Source organism: Populus trichocarpa, chromosome 5, assembly GCF_000002775.5.
Source record: "Populus trichocarpa isolate Nisqually-1 chromosome 5, P.trichocarpa_v4.1, whole genome shotgun sequence".
NCBI classification, from domain to species: Eukaryota; Viridiplantae; Streptophyta; class Magnoliopsida; order Malpighiales; family Salicaceae; genus Populus; species Populus trichocarpa.
In genome coordinates, this window is record NC_037289.2 from 16,027,709 (window position 1) to 16,042,241 (window position 14,533).

Below are 14,533 nucleotides of genomic sequence, written 5' to 3' on the forward strand. Positions count from 1 at the left end.
GTCGTTTTACATCACACTAGTACCATCATTGTCAAGAAATCTCGATTATTCTCTATCATATTCTACAAATAATCGATCAACTCTATCATTTAATAATAAAAACTCTATGATGATATGATTATTAGTCTGCTTGAAATCAAATCACATATGAAATTAAATTCAATTCCACTTGTGATTTAAATTCAATTAATGACCTATCACAATTTTCATGTTTTCAATAAAATACTAAATCAGATAATTGAATTCAATTATATTGTTTGAAATTAATGTGGAAATAAATTGAATTAATAATCTTGACTATTTTGCCCTTAATTAAAAAAAAAACTTGTTAGAAAGACTCTTATAACTATAATTGTGTGTGCATATAATACTACTTGTTCTTGTAAAAGGGTCTTCATCTAGATTTGGAATTCAAAACAGGATTCTCAAAAGAATTCCAAACATAAAAATTTATTTAACTGTTGGAATTGAATTCAATTTCAAAGATTCCAAACAACAATAGATATTAGTTGAAAAACTATAACAAATATAAAAAAATCAAATAATGAACTAAGTATTTTTTAATGCTAGGTTAAATCAAATAGATTCATCTCATTGGTGTAACAAAAAAAGAAAAGAAAAGGTAGGAGATAGATAAGTGAAAGTCACAACCAACAGAGTCCATGATAAAATACAAAACAAAAATAAAAATGGAATCCAAAATTTGCAATAGAAAATTACATGAAGACCCTCGTGAGGACAACTACTACTTCAATTGGATTGAGTGATCTGGTGATACCTTCTGATCACCTCTTCCTATTGCAAGAGTTTCTACAACATAATTCTTGGTTTGCAAGTTTGTTTACGATTTCTTGTCAATCTTCGGCAACCTAGCGTAGTTTCAACATAACAGCAGCCAAGCCCTTAAGAAACATGATATGATAGGCCAATAGGGTATGATTGAAAACGCGGTTCAAACCGCGTTTCACTAATTAGTTTTTAAAAAAATTAATTTTTTAATGTTTTTAGATCGTTTTGATGTGCTGATATCAAAGATAATTTTTTAAAAATAAAAATATATATTATTTTGATATATTTTTAAATAAAAAACACCATAACCACTACCATACTCTAAACACACCCTAAAATCCATTTGATTTCCTAGACTTGAAGAAACATTGAGGAAAACTTTAAAATTACAACAAGAACACTTGCTTGACAAGATCTTTTGGACAATGAATGGTGAGAAAATAAAATAAAAAAAAGGATCATAAACATATAAAACTATACATAAATGGATAAAAAGTATGCTAAGCTAGCAAGAAAAGAAATATAACATGCTTTCTTTTGAATGCAAAAATTAATACAAAATAAAATAAAGGAAACTCAATAACATGGTGATGGTGGTAATAATTATGATGGCGCTGTTAGTGTAAAGTTGTTTTTGTTGTTTGTTTTGTTAGAAGCGCAGCATGATGATGTTTTGATGACGATGGATAGTCAATGAAAAATGAAGAAAGAGATAAAGAACTTTATATAAAAAGAAAAAAATAAAAATATGCACACTGTATAATTTTGTATAATTGTAATTAAATAAAAAATGAAAGGTCATTTTATATAAAAAAAAGTCATTAAAATAAAAAAAATGAAGAAATACCCTTTCTATCTCTCTTTTTAAGGCACGTAAAATTTTAAAAATAAATCCTAATGGGTGTAGCTCAACTAATTAAACCTTAGGTTTGCTCTCTAGAGGTCACCAGTTCCGAATCCCACAAATCTCAGGGCTATTAGAGACTTACATGGTCGTTAATTTTAGGACCCATGAGATTAGTCGAGGTGCGCACAAGCTGACCCAGACACCCACGTTAATAATAATTGTTTTTTAAAAAAACATCTTTAGATGTTTCTAACTTCAAAATATTTGTCTTGGAAAAAAAACTCCTTTTCTTTTTTCAATTTATAAAAAAGATATCATTTGAACAAAAAATTTTTTTTTAAATAAAAAGAAGTAATACTCGAACATGCCCGAATTTTCTCATGTTTTTATTTATTTATTTAATTAAAGAAAGCTTATTTGTTGTATAGCATCAAAAGAAGAAGAAAAAATACTTCTAAAAAAAATCGGTATAGAACGAAACCAAATAGTGATCGAACGGTCCAACAAACATATTGTAAACCACGTGTACGGTAGATAATGTAAGCCGCATAAATACACAATAGGCAAACACACATAATAAAAAATTCCAGGAATGAGATAAATAAACAGCCAAGTGTTCACACGTTAAAACCCTAAGCAGAAGGCAAGGCAGTCTCTCTTTATTTTTAGTCATCTCAACTTGGGCACCGCCGCTTCTGCTTCTATCTCCCCATTATGAAGGTTTTAATTTTTTTGGCCAATCTTTTTCACTACCAATCACACAAAGCAAAGTTTTCGTTTAATAAATATGATTTCATGATTCTCTTGGTCTCATTGAGTTCTCTGCTTGTGTTTCGCAGTTCAACATCGCAAATCCCACTACGGGATGCCAGAAAAAGCTCGAAATCGACGATGACCAGAAGCTGTAAGCTTTCCCCGCCCCCCTTTTTTTTTTCCTGTCTAAGTGTCTATGATTTTGTGGGTTTCGTTTTAGTTAATCAGTTCTTTTTTCTAGTCAAACTATTTGCTTTTGTAGATTAATGGGATAGATGCTCGTGAACTGGGACAAAGATGCATTATTTGGGCTGTTAATATAGTTTCTGCTTTTGAGCTTTATGATTTTTTCTGAATTTTGCAAAATGTTCAAACACAAGTCTAGCACGTCCTTATTTGGGTGAAAATGTTGTTTTAGCTAATATGTTGAAATGTGATGATGTTAGAGCTTTCTTTAGAATTTTTGTATATCTTTTCTGGATTCTGTGTTGGTATTCATGTGCTTTGGTTTGGAACCTGAACATCTACTGCATCCATTGTTTAGCATTAGATTCATCATCTGTTTACACCTCAGTTAGTTTCGATAGTCAAAATGTAATAAAGTGCAATCCAAGTCCTGCAATAGGAGAATTGAAATCAGAATGAGTAAGAAAATAAATCATGATCTGATATAAAAAGGCTTTCACAATTTCTTTATGTCATACAAAAATTCTTCTTTTCAAGAACTTGTTGAAAAATATCCATTTGCATGAGTTTACTGTTGAACTTCCGAAGTGAGCAAAGTGTCCTTATTATTTTACCTTTTCTTGTTCGAGTGACAGTCTTCCCTTGAGTAAGAAACATTAGCAACCTATATAGTGCGCCATTCTGTATCATAACTAGTCTAACATGATTACTGTAAATGCGTTTAGCAGTAACCATTCCTTGACAGTAGTCAACAGCAAGATCAGATTACTATGTTTGTGTGTTTAGTGATTGCTATTTGCAATTCTAATTCTGATTTTTTATCATTTTTAAATCTTGCCTCTGTAGACGGGCATTTTTTGACAAGAGGATCTCACAGGAGGTCAGCGGAGATGCTCTTGGAGAGGTATGCGCATTCTGGTTTTCCATACATTGAATATTTATATTAGTTGCATGTTTCCCACCAATTATCCTCTGGGTTTGATAGGAATTTAAGGGCTATGTTTTCAAAATCATGGGAGGCTGTGACAAGCAAGGATTTCCCATGAAGCAGGGAGTGCTAACCCCTGGTCGTGTCCGTCTCTTGCTTTACCGAGGTTGGTGACTACTTAAATGCTAGACCAAGTTATGCTCTCTAAATTGCTAAACGTTCTTGGTAAATTGTCTGCTAAAACCTTATAGCGAACTCCTGTTTGCCTGCCTAATGTTAAGTTGCATTTCTGTTTTGCCTCCATAGGAACCCCCTGCTTCCGTGGATATGGAAGGCGCAATGGAGAACGCAGGAGGAAGTCTGTGCGCGGGTGTATTGTCAGTCAAGACCTTTCTGTTTTGAACTTGGTAATTGTGAAGAAGGGTGAGAATGATCTTCCGGGACTCACTGACACAGAGAAACCAAGGATGAGAGGTCCAAAGAGAGCATCAAAGATCCGCAAGCTTTTTAATCTCTCAAAGGAGGATGATGTTCGCAAGTATGTCAATACTTACCGGAGATCATTCACAACCAAAGCTGGTATGACTTGCCATTCTTATAAATGCATGTTTAATTTTTTTGTAGAAGATCAGGAGTAATGCAAGCAGCTTCTTGGGACTTGTTTGCCTTAAGCATGTTAATGTAATTAATGTCTTGTGGTTCCTGTTTGTTGCAGGAAAGAAGGTCAGTAAGGCTCCCAAAATTCAGAGGTTGGTGACTCCTTTGACTTTGCAAAGGAAGCGAGCAAGGATTTCAGATAAAAAGAAGAGAATTGCCAAGGCCAAGTCCGAGGCTGCTGAGTACCAGAAACTTCTTGCCACAAGATTGAAGGAGCAGAGAGATCGTCGCAGTGAGAGCTTAGCCAAGAAAAGGTCCAGACTTTCCATTGCTTCTAAGCCATCCATTGTTGCTTAGATCTACAAATCTCTCTAGTTGGGTTTTGGTAGCAAGAGGAATGGGGTCAGTTTTATTTTTAAATTTGAGTTGTCATATTTTGAGGTGTTACATGAATGGTTTTGGAAGTGCTTTGACACTAGGTTCATTGGATTTGCCATGATATTATGACTCTCTGCTATAATCATTTGGAATATTTTCAAGTCTTGGTATGATTAGTTAAGCTATTCCTAATAACACTATTTCATGCGAGCCTTTTTTGTTCCATTTCAAGTATTTTTGTCAGCGAAGTTGAATGTCAAGTGGTACTTTTGGGTCTTGATTTTAATATTCGAGCGCAGCGTAGTTAAGCTAGAGCCGTTGTACCAGCACTAGCTTCTTGCTTGGAAGATTCGTGGAGTTTTGAACGGTAAGAGACTCTCAGGTCTCAGCAAAAAGATGGTCGCTAAATTAGCTGGTAACTTCCTGACATCAGAATCAAGTCTTGAATTACTGGCTATTTCAGCAATTAAATCATCAACTTCCACGAAATCAGGGTCAAGAAACTCTGCTGCCAATGAATCGAGGACAAATTCTATAATATGCCATAAGGGGCATTGCACTTCTTTTTTCCGGTTCACTGAATTTTGAAAAGCACTCTATATTATGCAGTATGGTTACTGGAACCAGTAATTTCAAAGCTGAATCAATCTATAATCGCGGCAATCGTATAACTGATTTTGGTGACCGTAAATTGCATGGTACAAGGAATTTTTTTAATTTCTTTTTAATATAGAATTCAGTTAAACTTTTGCAAAAAAGGAAAAAAAATGCACTGAATTTTCCTTAATAAATAAATAAAGTCCATGACTGATACATGCATGTATAAATTTGTGATTGATTTCATTTTCCATTGGAATATGCATGCAGATTTATTTCAATAATGCTAAAAATATGATATTTCAGCAAGCTACAACTTGAATTGTTAGTCGTTACACGAAATCCTGTGGATTTGATGCCAACCTCAGGATGCACAGCTGCGACTCTCAAATACATGAGGAACGTAGAGGCCCTTCAAGACACTTTTATAATACTTCAGTTCACCCCACACCGCAAGCTCAACTTCTTCCCATGGCTTCGCCATTCTGAGTTCCTTCACAACACTGAAAATAGCCCCCAAGATACTCTCTTCATGTAAAGTACAGTAGTCTTCGCATCAAGATATACAACTGGATAAATAAGTCACTAGAGTTTATTGTTGGGCTTGGTCCTTCCTCTTTTAAGCCAGAACTCATGTAAATTAAGGAAAACAGGGACAAAGACTTAATTCTTTTAAGGTAATATAGGTGATAAAGGTATAAAACGTCAATTTTAGCTTTTTTTCATGTTGGTGGCCGACATATACAAAGAGAAAAGGAAAGAAGAGGCAACTTGAATAGTCTCTATCCAAACTTGATAATCAATTGATTCACCGTTGGATTGAATTGAAGTTTTGACAGAAGATTCTGAACACATAACTCTTTCTTATATATGGTTGGATTGAAAATTAGATGTATTTATATTTATATGTTCTTCATAGAAATGTGACTGTTAGTTTTGTGAAATTCTTCTCAAGTCTCTATTTAACGTTGATGTATTCTAAAAAATATGTTGTTTTTAATGATTTATGTTGTAGCCCTCAGTTTTAACTAAGGAAGAACACTTGTGTACATATTATTATTATTGATAGTAGAAGTCTTTTTTATGGACTGGTCTCATGATTTTTTCTCATATTAGGGTTTTCCACATAAAAAAACTTCAGTGTTGATTTATTGTGATCATTCGCTTAGTTTGTTGATTGTTTGACCCTATTTTTAATTGCATAAAAAGGAAAAAGAATTGGGACTGTGAATTTGGTTATATCGGTATCTTTTTTCAATAAAATGGTATCAAAGTTTGGTTGTGCAGATTGGTTTTCTTGTGCAGTTAAAATGAAAAAATTTGGGTATGATAAAACTCACTTCCTTTAATTATTTCTTATTGAAAGACATTAATGGAGGATCACCTTTATTGCAATGATTTAGATTTGTTGCTGGAGTGCAAAAGAAAGAAGCTTGCCGATATGGAAGAGGCAAAATGAAATGCACTTAATAGAAAAATGATTGCTAATGTTAAAAAAGATGTATCTTCTAAGACTATCAATCATATTTCTCTAGAACATGACTACTACAAAGTTTGGAAGATATTGGAAGAAACCTTTGCTAAAGAGAGTGCACAAAACAAGGCGTTTGCGATTAGAGATCTTATGAATTTGAAGTAAAAGGATGGTTAAGATGCTTCAGTGCACGTAAATGACTTCCAAGGGTTTCTAAATAAGTTATTGTTGATGAATCTCGAGCTAACCAATGAGATACAAGCACTAATTCTATTGAGTTAATTGTTAAATAATTGGAAGACTTTGGTGGTGTTACCTAGTAAATGGACAAGCACTTCTGAGTCTTATGTATTTGTTATAGAAAACTATAAGAGAAACCAAAACAGATTTTCTCACATCAAGTGAGATAGAGAGTCTAGTGATAGAAAAAACAAATTGAAGCCCGAGGGAGATATTAGTCAAAGAAGGGATTTAAGTGTTATTATTATGACAAGTCTAGGCATATTAAAAAAGATTGTAGAAAGTACAAATTCTTTTATGGTAGAGCATGGTTATTGTAGATACCACTTTTGATAATTATATGTTTATAAAAAGGTTTTCTAATGGTAACTTGATTATTCTCTTGCAATTAATGGATGTTATGTTTATTGTTAGCTATAACGCTAAGAAGATCCAAAGTTTAAAGGGAGAGTTAATTAAGTCTTTTATAATGAAAGACTTAGGAGTGACAAAATAGATTCTTAGCATGAAGATTACTTGTGACAGGAAGAATGAGAAAATTTGGTTATCTCAAGAGAGATATTCAATATGAGCAAGTCAGAACCTATTTGTTCTCCATTTACAAGACACTTAAAACTAAGTTTTAAACAATGTCCTTTATGTGATGAAGAGAAAAAAAAAGATGAAGAAGGTTACTTATGCATCCACAGTTGGTTGCTTAATTTATGCCATAGTTTGCAGAAGGCCAGATATAGCTCATATTGTTGGTGTGGTTAGTCTGTTGCTCTTTAATCCTGGTAAAGAACACTAGTTAACAGTGAAATGAATACTCATATACCTCAAAGATACTTTTAGTTTTAGTTTATGTTTTAGAAATGGTAAACTTGTGTTGGATTGATACAAATATGTATATATGATTGGTGATGTTGATTCTATAAAGTCCACATCTGGATACTTAACGACCTTTGCAAGGGGTGGTTTTATGACAATCAAGATTGCAAAAATGTATTGCATTATCTATTATAGAAACTGAATACATTACTCTTATTGAAATAGGGGAAAGTTGTTATGGATGAAGAAGTTCTTAAATGAACTTGGTCTAGAGAGCTTTTTGTTGCATTGTAACAGTCAGAGTGCAATCCATATCAGTAAGTATCATATTTTTCGTTCTTGATCAAAACACATTGAGGTTAGATACCAATGGATTTAAAATGTCATGGAGATGAAGTCTTTTGTTGTTGAGAAAATCCATATTAATGACAATGTGTCATATATGATGACCAAGTCTTTACCAAGAAAGAAGTTTGAGTTCTATAGAAGATAAAACAGACTTGGTGAAGCCCTCTACATGAGTCGAAAGGGGGGGAATGATTAGGTTTGGTCCCTCATTTTTTAGGCCATGACCCATAAAACTAAGGAAAAAAATAGACAAACTTAAATCCTTTTAGGTTATATAGGCAAATAGGTATAAAAAACTAATTTTGGCTTATTTTCAAGTTGGTGGTTGATATATAAAAAGAGAAAATAAGATAAAAAAACAATTTAAATAACCTCTATTTAAACTTTAATAAGAAGTTGATTCAACATTAAATTGAGCTGAGTTTTTGTTACAAGATTTTGGACACATAACTATTCATTATGTATGGTTAGATTGAAGTGTAGTGGTGTCTAAATTGGTTTATTCTTCACAAGTTTGTGAGATTCTTCTCAATTTTTTCTTTTTAATGTTGATGTATTTCAATAATACATTGTTTTTAATTATTTATGTGGTAGTCCTTATTTTTAACTAAGTAATAACACTTGTTTATCTACTATACTACTACTACTATTATTATTATTATTATTATTATTATTATTGATAATTGATTCATGGTTTTTCCTCACATTGGAGTTTTTCATGTGTTGATTTATTGTGATTGTTTATTTAATTTGTTGATTGATTTATCTTATTTTTAATTGCACAAAGTGAGAGAAAAATTGATACTTTATATATTGTAAATTTTATTATATCAGTGCCTTTTTCCAACAGGAATTTTACATGTTGTGGGACCCATGTCAACCTAAAAGAGAGAAACAGGGAAACAAGAAAGTATTTTATAATTATGAGAGCCAATGAAAAAGAAAAGAAGAAGAAAAGGACTTCTTCCTATGAAACTAAAACATATTTTTATCAAAAGAAAGTTGGCTTAACAACTGGCAAATTTTCAATATGAGAGACCGTCGCGACACACAAAGTAGTGACAAAATTCATCGACAATGGTATGACTAATTTCTTTTCGTTTTAAAAATATTTTTTAAAAAATTAAAAATTAAATTTTTTTATTTATTTTAAATTAATATTTTTTATAATATTTTCAGATAATTCTAATATGATAATATCAAAAAAAATTATTAATAAAAACAATTCTGTTTTCCCATAATATCTTTTAAAAAGATTATTAAAAAGAGTAACACAAATTTTAAGAAGAATAGAGGATCAAGAAAAATCATTGGATATGATGGTATTGTACGTTAATAAAATCAAAGCTAAAAATAAAATAAATAAAAAAATCCGCCTCTTCCTTCAACACCCACCCATAATTTGAAAAGTTCAGCGGAGATCATATAAATAAATATAATCCATGTAAATCACAAATGGTCGTTTTGAAATGCAGTCTTAAACTTGTCTTTATTTCCTTGTTCTTCAAGGTCTCAAACATCATTGTCTTCCGGTATTCACACACATGATTATACAACACAACATATATAAACTCAAAATTATCATCTTACATAATACAGCTACTAATAACTTGGTAAAAATAAGGAAATTATATATATATATATATATGGCTGTCTGTGCCTTTTGCAGCCATTCTACAGCAATGCTGGTGCGACAGTGGATTGTGATCCAATCCTCCTCCTTCTAAGGCGCTCTGCAATGATGAATGCAAGCTCTAGAGATTGTGAAGCGTTGAGCCTGGGATCACAGTGGGTATGGTAGCGTGAACTCAAATCATCAAATGTCACAGTCCGTGATCCACCAATGCACTCTGTCACATTCTGGCCAGTCATCTCTAGATGAACTCCTCCTGGGTGGCTTCCTTCTTGCTCATGCACATCAAAGAAGGCTCTCACCTCCGCCTGCCCAATTAACGATGTAACAACATCAGTCAGGGATATGCATAATGAAAACGATGCCATCATGCTGTAAACCTCTGTTTTAAAATGATAAAAACAGGCTTATCTGATAATAATGGAGAAGGGCATCATTTGCACCGAATTTCTTTTTCTGAAAAAGATTTCCTAACAATAGCATAAACAACAATCTTACAACCACCCCCCCTCTCAGAATGACCCATCACATGGGTCCGGGAATTCATTCCCACTGGTATATAGAGCACAGAGGAAAACAACATCCAATGAACATGAGAATTTTTTATTGCAAAATAGAATTCGAAGTCAACTTGCAGATAAAGATCTACTCAGCTACCCACCAAAGCCATATAGTTACCTACTCCAGGGATATGATCCAACTAATCTACATGAAGGCCTCATAGGAGAAGTCACTATCTCACCTACCAACTCAGCTCAACTAAGACTCAGCCATAAACTAGTTAAGACTGGTTACACGAATCCTTTTCCTCTACTGTATTATGTATAGGACACTATCCCACCTGCCACTCCCTGATTTTGATTGCCTTCATGTTTATTAATTCTAGGAAATCAAGTAGGCTCTTATTCAAAGCCACCGAATGCCCCCCACCGTTTTCAACTTTGGAACTAGTTGCTCAGCCTCATGAATGAGCCAAAGTTGATTGCACTCCTTGAAAGATAATTCAAATGCAAGCAATGATTGATATATATGACCCATTTTACAAGGACAAGATCCCAAATAGTTTCATATAAGCTCATTTTGGTGGATGCATATTAGGGAAATAAAATTTCTTTTTCTAATTAGTTCTAGTAAACAGGGGCCAAAGCTAATATCTTGTCCGGTTCCTTTATTTCTCCACTTGTTTTCCTCCCTCTTAATTTGATTTTTGTATAACTCCTTGTGCTAAAGTATGTGATTTCCTTCAAATACCTAAAAGCCCTTACTTAATATCACAATTTAAACTCCTAAACATTCTTTTGCCGTCTCATATGAAATCCACAAATAATGCTAATCAATTAATTCAAGCGAAGATATAAGCATCATACCCTGATGGAATCAAATGGGCGAGTTTTCAGACCGCATGGAGCCTTTATGGTGTTTCCATGCATAGGATCACTGACCCATGTGACAATTTGCCCAGCCCTGCGAACAGCCCTGATTAGATGGGGAAGCTTCACTCTCATGTTCTCAGCTCCCATTCTAGTAATAATTGTTATTCTGCCTGGTTTATTCTGGGGGTTGAAAATCTCTATGAGCTTAACTAGCTCATTTGGATTCATCTTATCACTGACCTGCAGCACAGAAGCTAGATTGCATAAAAAGTCGGAAGCACCAAATTACAAAATGAAAACTGAAAAATAAGAATAGTGATATTAAGGATCCATTCAGATTCAGTTTGTTGCCAAGTTAAATTTGGATAAGAAATGCGTAAAAAGAAGAAACAGAATTCCATAAGCATAACCACAAGAACACCAGCTTAGGCCAACATCTTAAGAATATGTGTTGATTACTTAATTTAAGGAATCTTGACAACGTTATATGGTCAGGATCACAAAAAAAAAAAAAAAAAAAGCCAGAAACAAGGGCAGACAAAATTCCCTCAGTGGGGTAAATTTAATCCACGCAAAAGAATATGTAGGCTAAGATTGAAGTCCTTGTGGGCATTTTTACTCTATAGACCGCAATAAATTAACATCTCAAGTGAAAAAGACCTTCGTTTACTTGTAGTATTATATTCGAAGCTATTTTCTTTGACTTGTACTTCAAAATCCTGAACTATTCTAATAGTTTTGTTCAAGTAATTTAGTATTTAAAAGCATTTTGATGAGGGAAGAACTAAAAAAGCTCCTACCCATGTCATTCCTAACCAAACTATCATACATACTATTTATTTTAAAATATCTGTCTTGTGAGTTTTTTGAATAATAATAATAATAAAAAAAAAACTGATATTTCTAGCAGCCAAAAATGAATTACTGATATATGAACTGGCTGGCTAGATTAAAAAAAGAAAGAAAGTTACCTTAATTCCGAGGGGATTTGCAACTCCTCTCAAGAACTCGACATGAGCACCATCTAGCTGCCTGGTACGCTCACCAACCCAGAGAAAATGGGCTGAGCAGTCATAGTAGAGACCCGAAGTTGAATCCAGCCTAGTAAGTGATTGCTCATATGGCAATAGCAAGCACTCATGGGATGTCCAGAACTCAGTAGTTGTCATGATAGGATGATCAACAGTGAGACCAGCTGCAGCCATGAATCCAAGGGCCTCATCGACCCGGTGGGCAAGTTCCCGGTACCTATCATATGAAGACAATTATATATATACATATTATAGAAGCAAAATCTGACCCAATTATGATATGAAATTAGCAATGAACTGAAATCATTTCCATCCAAGATAAACATGTTATAGAAGGGAGATCTAACCCAATAACAGTACGAGTATAGAAATGCACTGAACCCATTTCCATCCAAGATTCTAAAAAATGTTCTTAAGAGAACCCATCATAACTAAAACAAAGTGAATCAGAAATTGCAGCACCCCAAAAGAGAAGGCGACTCTTTTAAACAGCAAGTTTTAAAGTGATATTAATGGCATCGCATGAAGGAGGGCATAAAGCCCATCATAATTCCATATAGCAGCAAAACCATTAAAATCAGAGCATATTGGTGAGCACGTGGAGAGGATCTTAGAATCTAAATTCTCGAAGGCCAATCATAGGAGAAAAGTAAAAAAAGAACTTCGGTTGCCTTGTGCGGATAATTCAAGCATGGATAATTGTGATCGTGAAACTTGCCAATGATGCTCTGATCAAATGAATACACATGGAGTAAATATCACTATCTAGTGCATGCCCGCCAAAGGTAGTTGAGGACCGACCCGACTGCTTGCTCGGTTACAAAGAAAAAAAAGTGCAGACACTATTTCATCAAACTCTAAAAAATCAGCTAACATAAATAACCAAAAATAAATCGATTCAGCTTTTTACTGGTCCCTATATGAAAACTCTCTCTAAAAAGCATCAAAACCAATCCAAGAACCAGATAAACGGAATATCTTCATAAAAAAAGATTCCAAAATTAAACTATTACCTGTCTCCTTGCTCACTGTGCTCTGTGAAATCCAAATTCCACTGAGTAACCCTTTGCATAGCTGCATAACCACCAGTAGCAAAAGCCCTAAGTAGATTCAAAGTAGCTGCTGATTGACAGTAAGCCCTGATCATCCTCTGAGGGTCAGGTATCCTCGACTTCTCATCAAAAGCATCTCCATTCACATTGTCCCCCCTGTAACTTGGCAATTTCACTCCATCTTTTTCCTCAAATGGATCCGATCTCGGCTTCGCAAACTGCCCTGCCAACCTCCCCACCTATAAAACAGCATCCACGCATTTATCCCAATTTAGTAAAAACCAATAATTCTCTTCAATATGAAAAAAAAAAAAAATTAACCCTTCTCATGTGATTCTACACTGTAATACTAACAATTCAATTAGGAATGGAAAAAAAAAAAACCTTGATAACAGGCATTTGACCACCGAACATCAAAACAACACCCATTTGAAGAAGAATCCTGAAAGTGTCCCTGATATTATTAGCATTGAACTCTTTAAAACTCTCAGCACAATCACCTCCTTGCAACAAAAACGCATTGCCCATAGCAGCCTCAGCAAGCTTCTCCTCTAAACTCCTGGCCTCACCAGCGAAAACAATTGGAGGGAACGCATCGAGAGTTTTGAGAACCGAATCAAAATCTTCTTTGTCAGGATATTCAGGGAGTTGCAAGGCCTTCTTTGATTTCCAGCTTTCAACTGTCCATTTTCCAGCACCCACATTGACTGTTGGTGCAACGGTTGTTGCTTTAGTGGATGTTGCTGCAGGTGTTTTAATGGGTGGTGGTGATTTGGAAGGATCGGCAGAGTGGACAGCGGAGATGCGGAGGGTGGACCTGGAAGGTTTAGTGGTGAAGAAACAAGGCTGATGGGGTTTGTTGGAGGGGATCAAGGATTTGGAAGGGATTATGGAACTGCTAGTTAGAGACATTGTGTCTTGCTGATTTTGGAACACAAAAGGAGGGGCTTGTGCTTTGTGAATGGGAGAGGGAGAGGGTACCTGAAGTGGAGATAGAGAAACAATGGAGGTTTTTATAGGACGTTTGGTTTGGTATAAGAGAGGAGAGGCCCGGGAGAAGGTGGTGGAGTCTGGTAAGAGACATGGTGGTGGTTGTTAAGGGTGTTTTGGGGAATATAGAGGGTATTCTGGGTGTATTTTCGGGAATTCGGGAAAGATGTTGGGAGGAAAGTCAATTTGTTTAGTTTTTTATATTATTATTATTAGGAGCACGAATTCTTCACCTACTTTATTAGAGGCAGCCGGCTGGTTTCATTGCTCTTTCCATAAAAAAATAGAAGTATTTGGTATCTTTTTTTTTTTTTAATAATAGTTTGGTATCTTTCAATATATAATTATTTTCAATATCAATATATGAATGAGATGCTTCATTATTTGGATTTACTAAGCAAATAAAAAGATTTACTATAAGCTTTTTCACAAACCGATTGTCAAAATCAAACATTAAAAGCTCCTTTCCTTGCGCAGTCATTGTTTGGGAAGTTAGTAGAGCATGGT

The 14,533-nt window shown here is 34.3% G+C and overlaps 2 protein-coding genes across 2 annotated transcripts; one reads left to right on the forward strand and one right to left on the reverse strand.

The window, feature by feature from the left end:
* Positions 1–2,217: 2,217 nt before the first annotated feature.
* Positions 2,218–4,639, forward strand: LOC7468889 (40S ribosomal protein S6). Its single transcript, XM_002306532.4, has 6 exons — positions 2,218–2,356; positions 2,476–2,540; positions 3,422–3,479; positions 3,561–3,669; positions 3,810–4,082; positions 4,219–4,639. Exons 1-6 carry the CDS (start codon positions 2,351–2,353, stop codon positions 4,455–4,457), a joined length of 750 nt encoding a protein of 249 aa, XP_002306568.1. The 5' UTR covers positions 2,218–2,350; the 3' UTR covers positions 4,458–4,639.
* Positions 4,640–9,409: 4,770 nt separating this feature from the next.
* LOC7468890 (phospho-2-dehydro-3-deoxyheptonate aldolase 1, chloroplastic) lies at positions 9,410–14,116 on the reverse strand. The gene is made up of 5 exons (XM_002307328.4): positions 13,421–14,116; positions 12,998–13,275; positions 11,925–12,201; positions 10,948–11,193; positions 9,410–9,888 (listed from the first exon to the last, which is right to left on the reverse strand). The coding sequence occupies exons 1-5, from the start codon at positions 13,946–13,948 to the stop codon at positions 9,622–9,624; spliced, it is 1,596 nt and encodes a 531-aa protein (XP_002307364.1). The 5' UTR covers positions 13,949–14,116; the 3' UTR covers positions 9,410–9,621.
* Between the last annotated feature and the right edge of the window lie 417 nt (positions 14,117–14,533).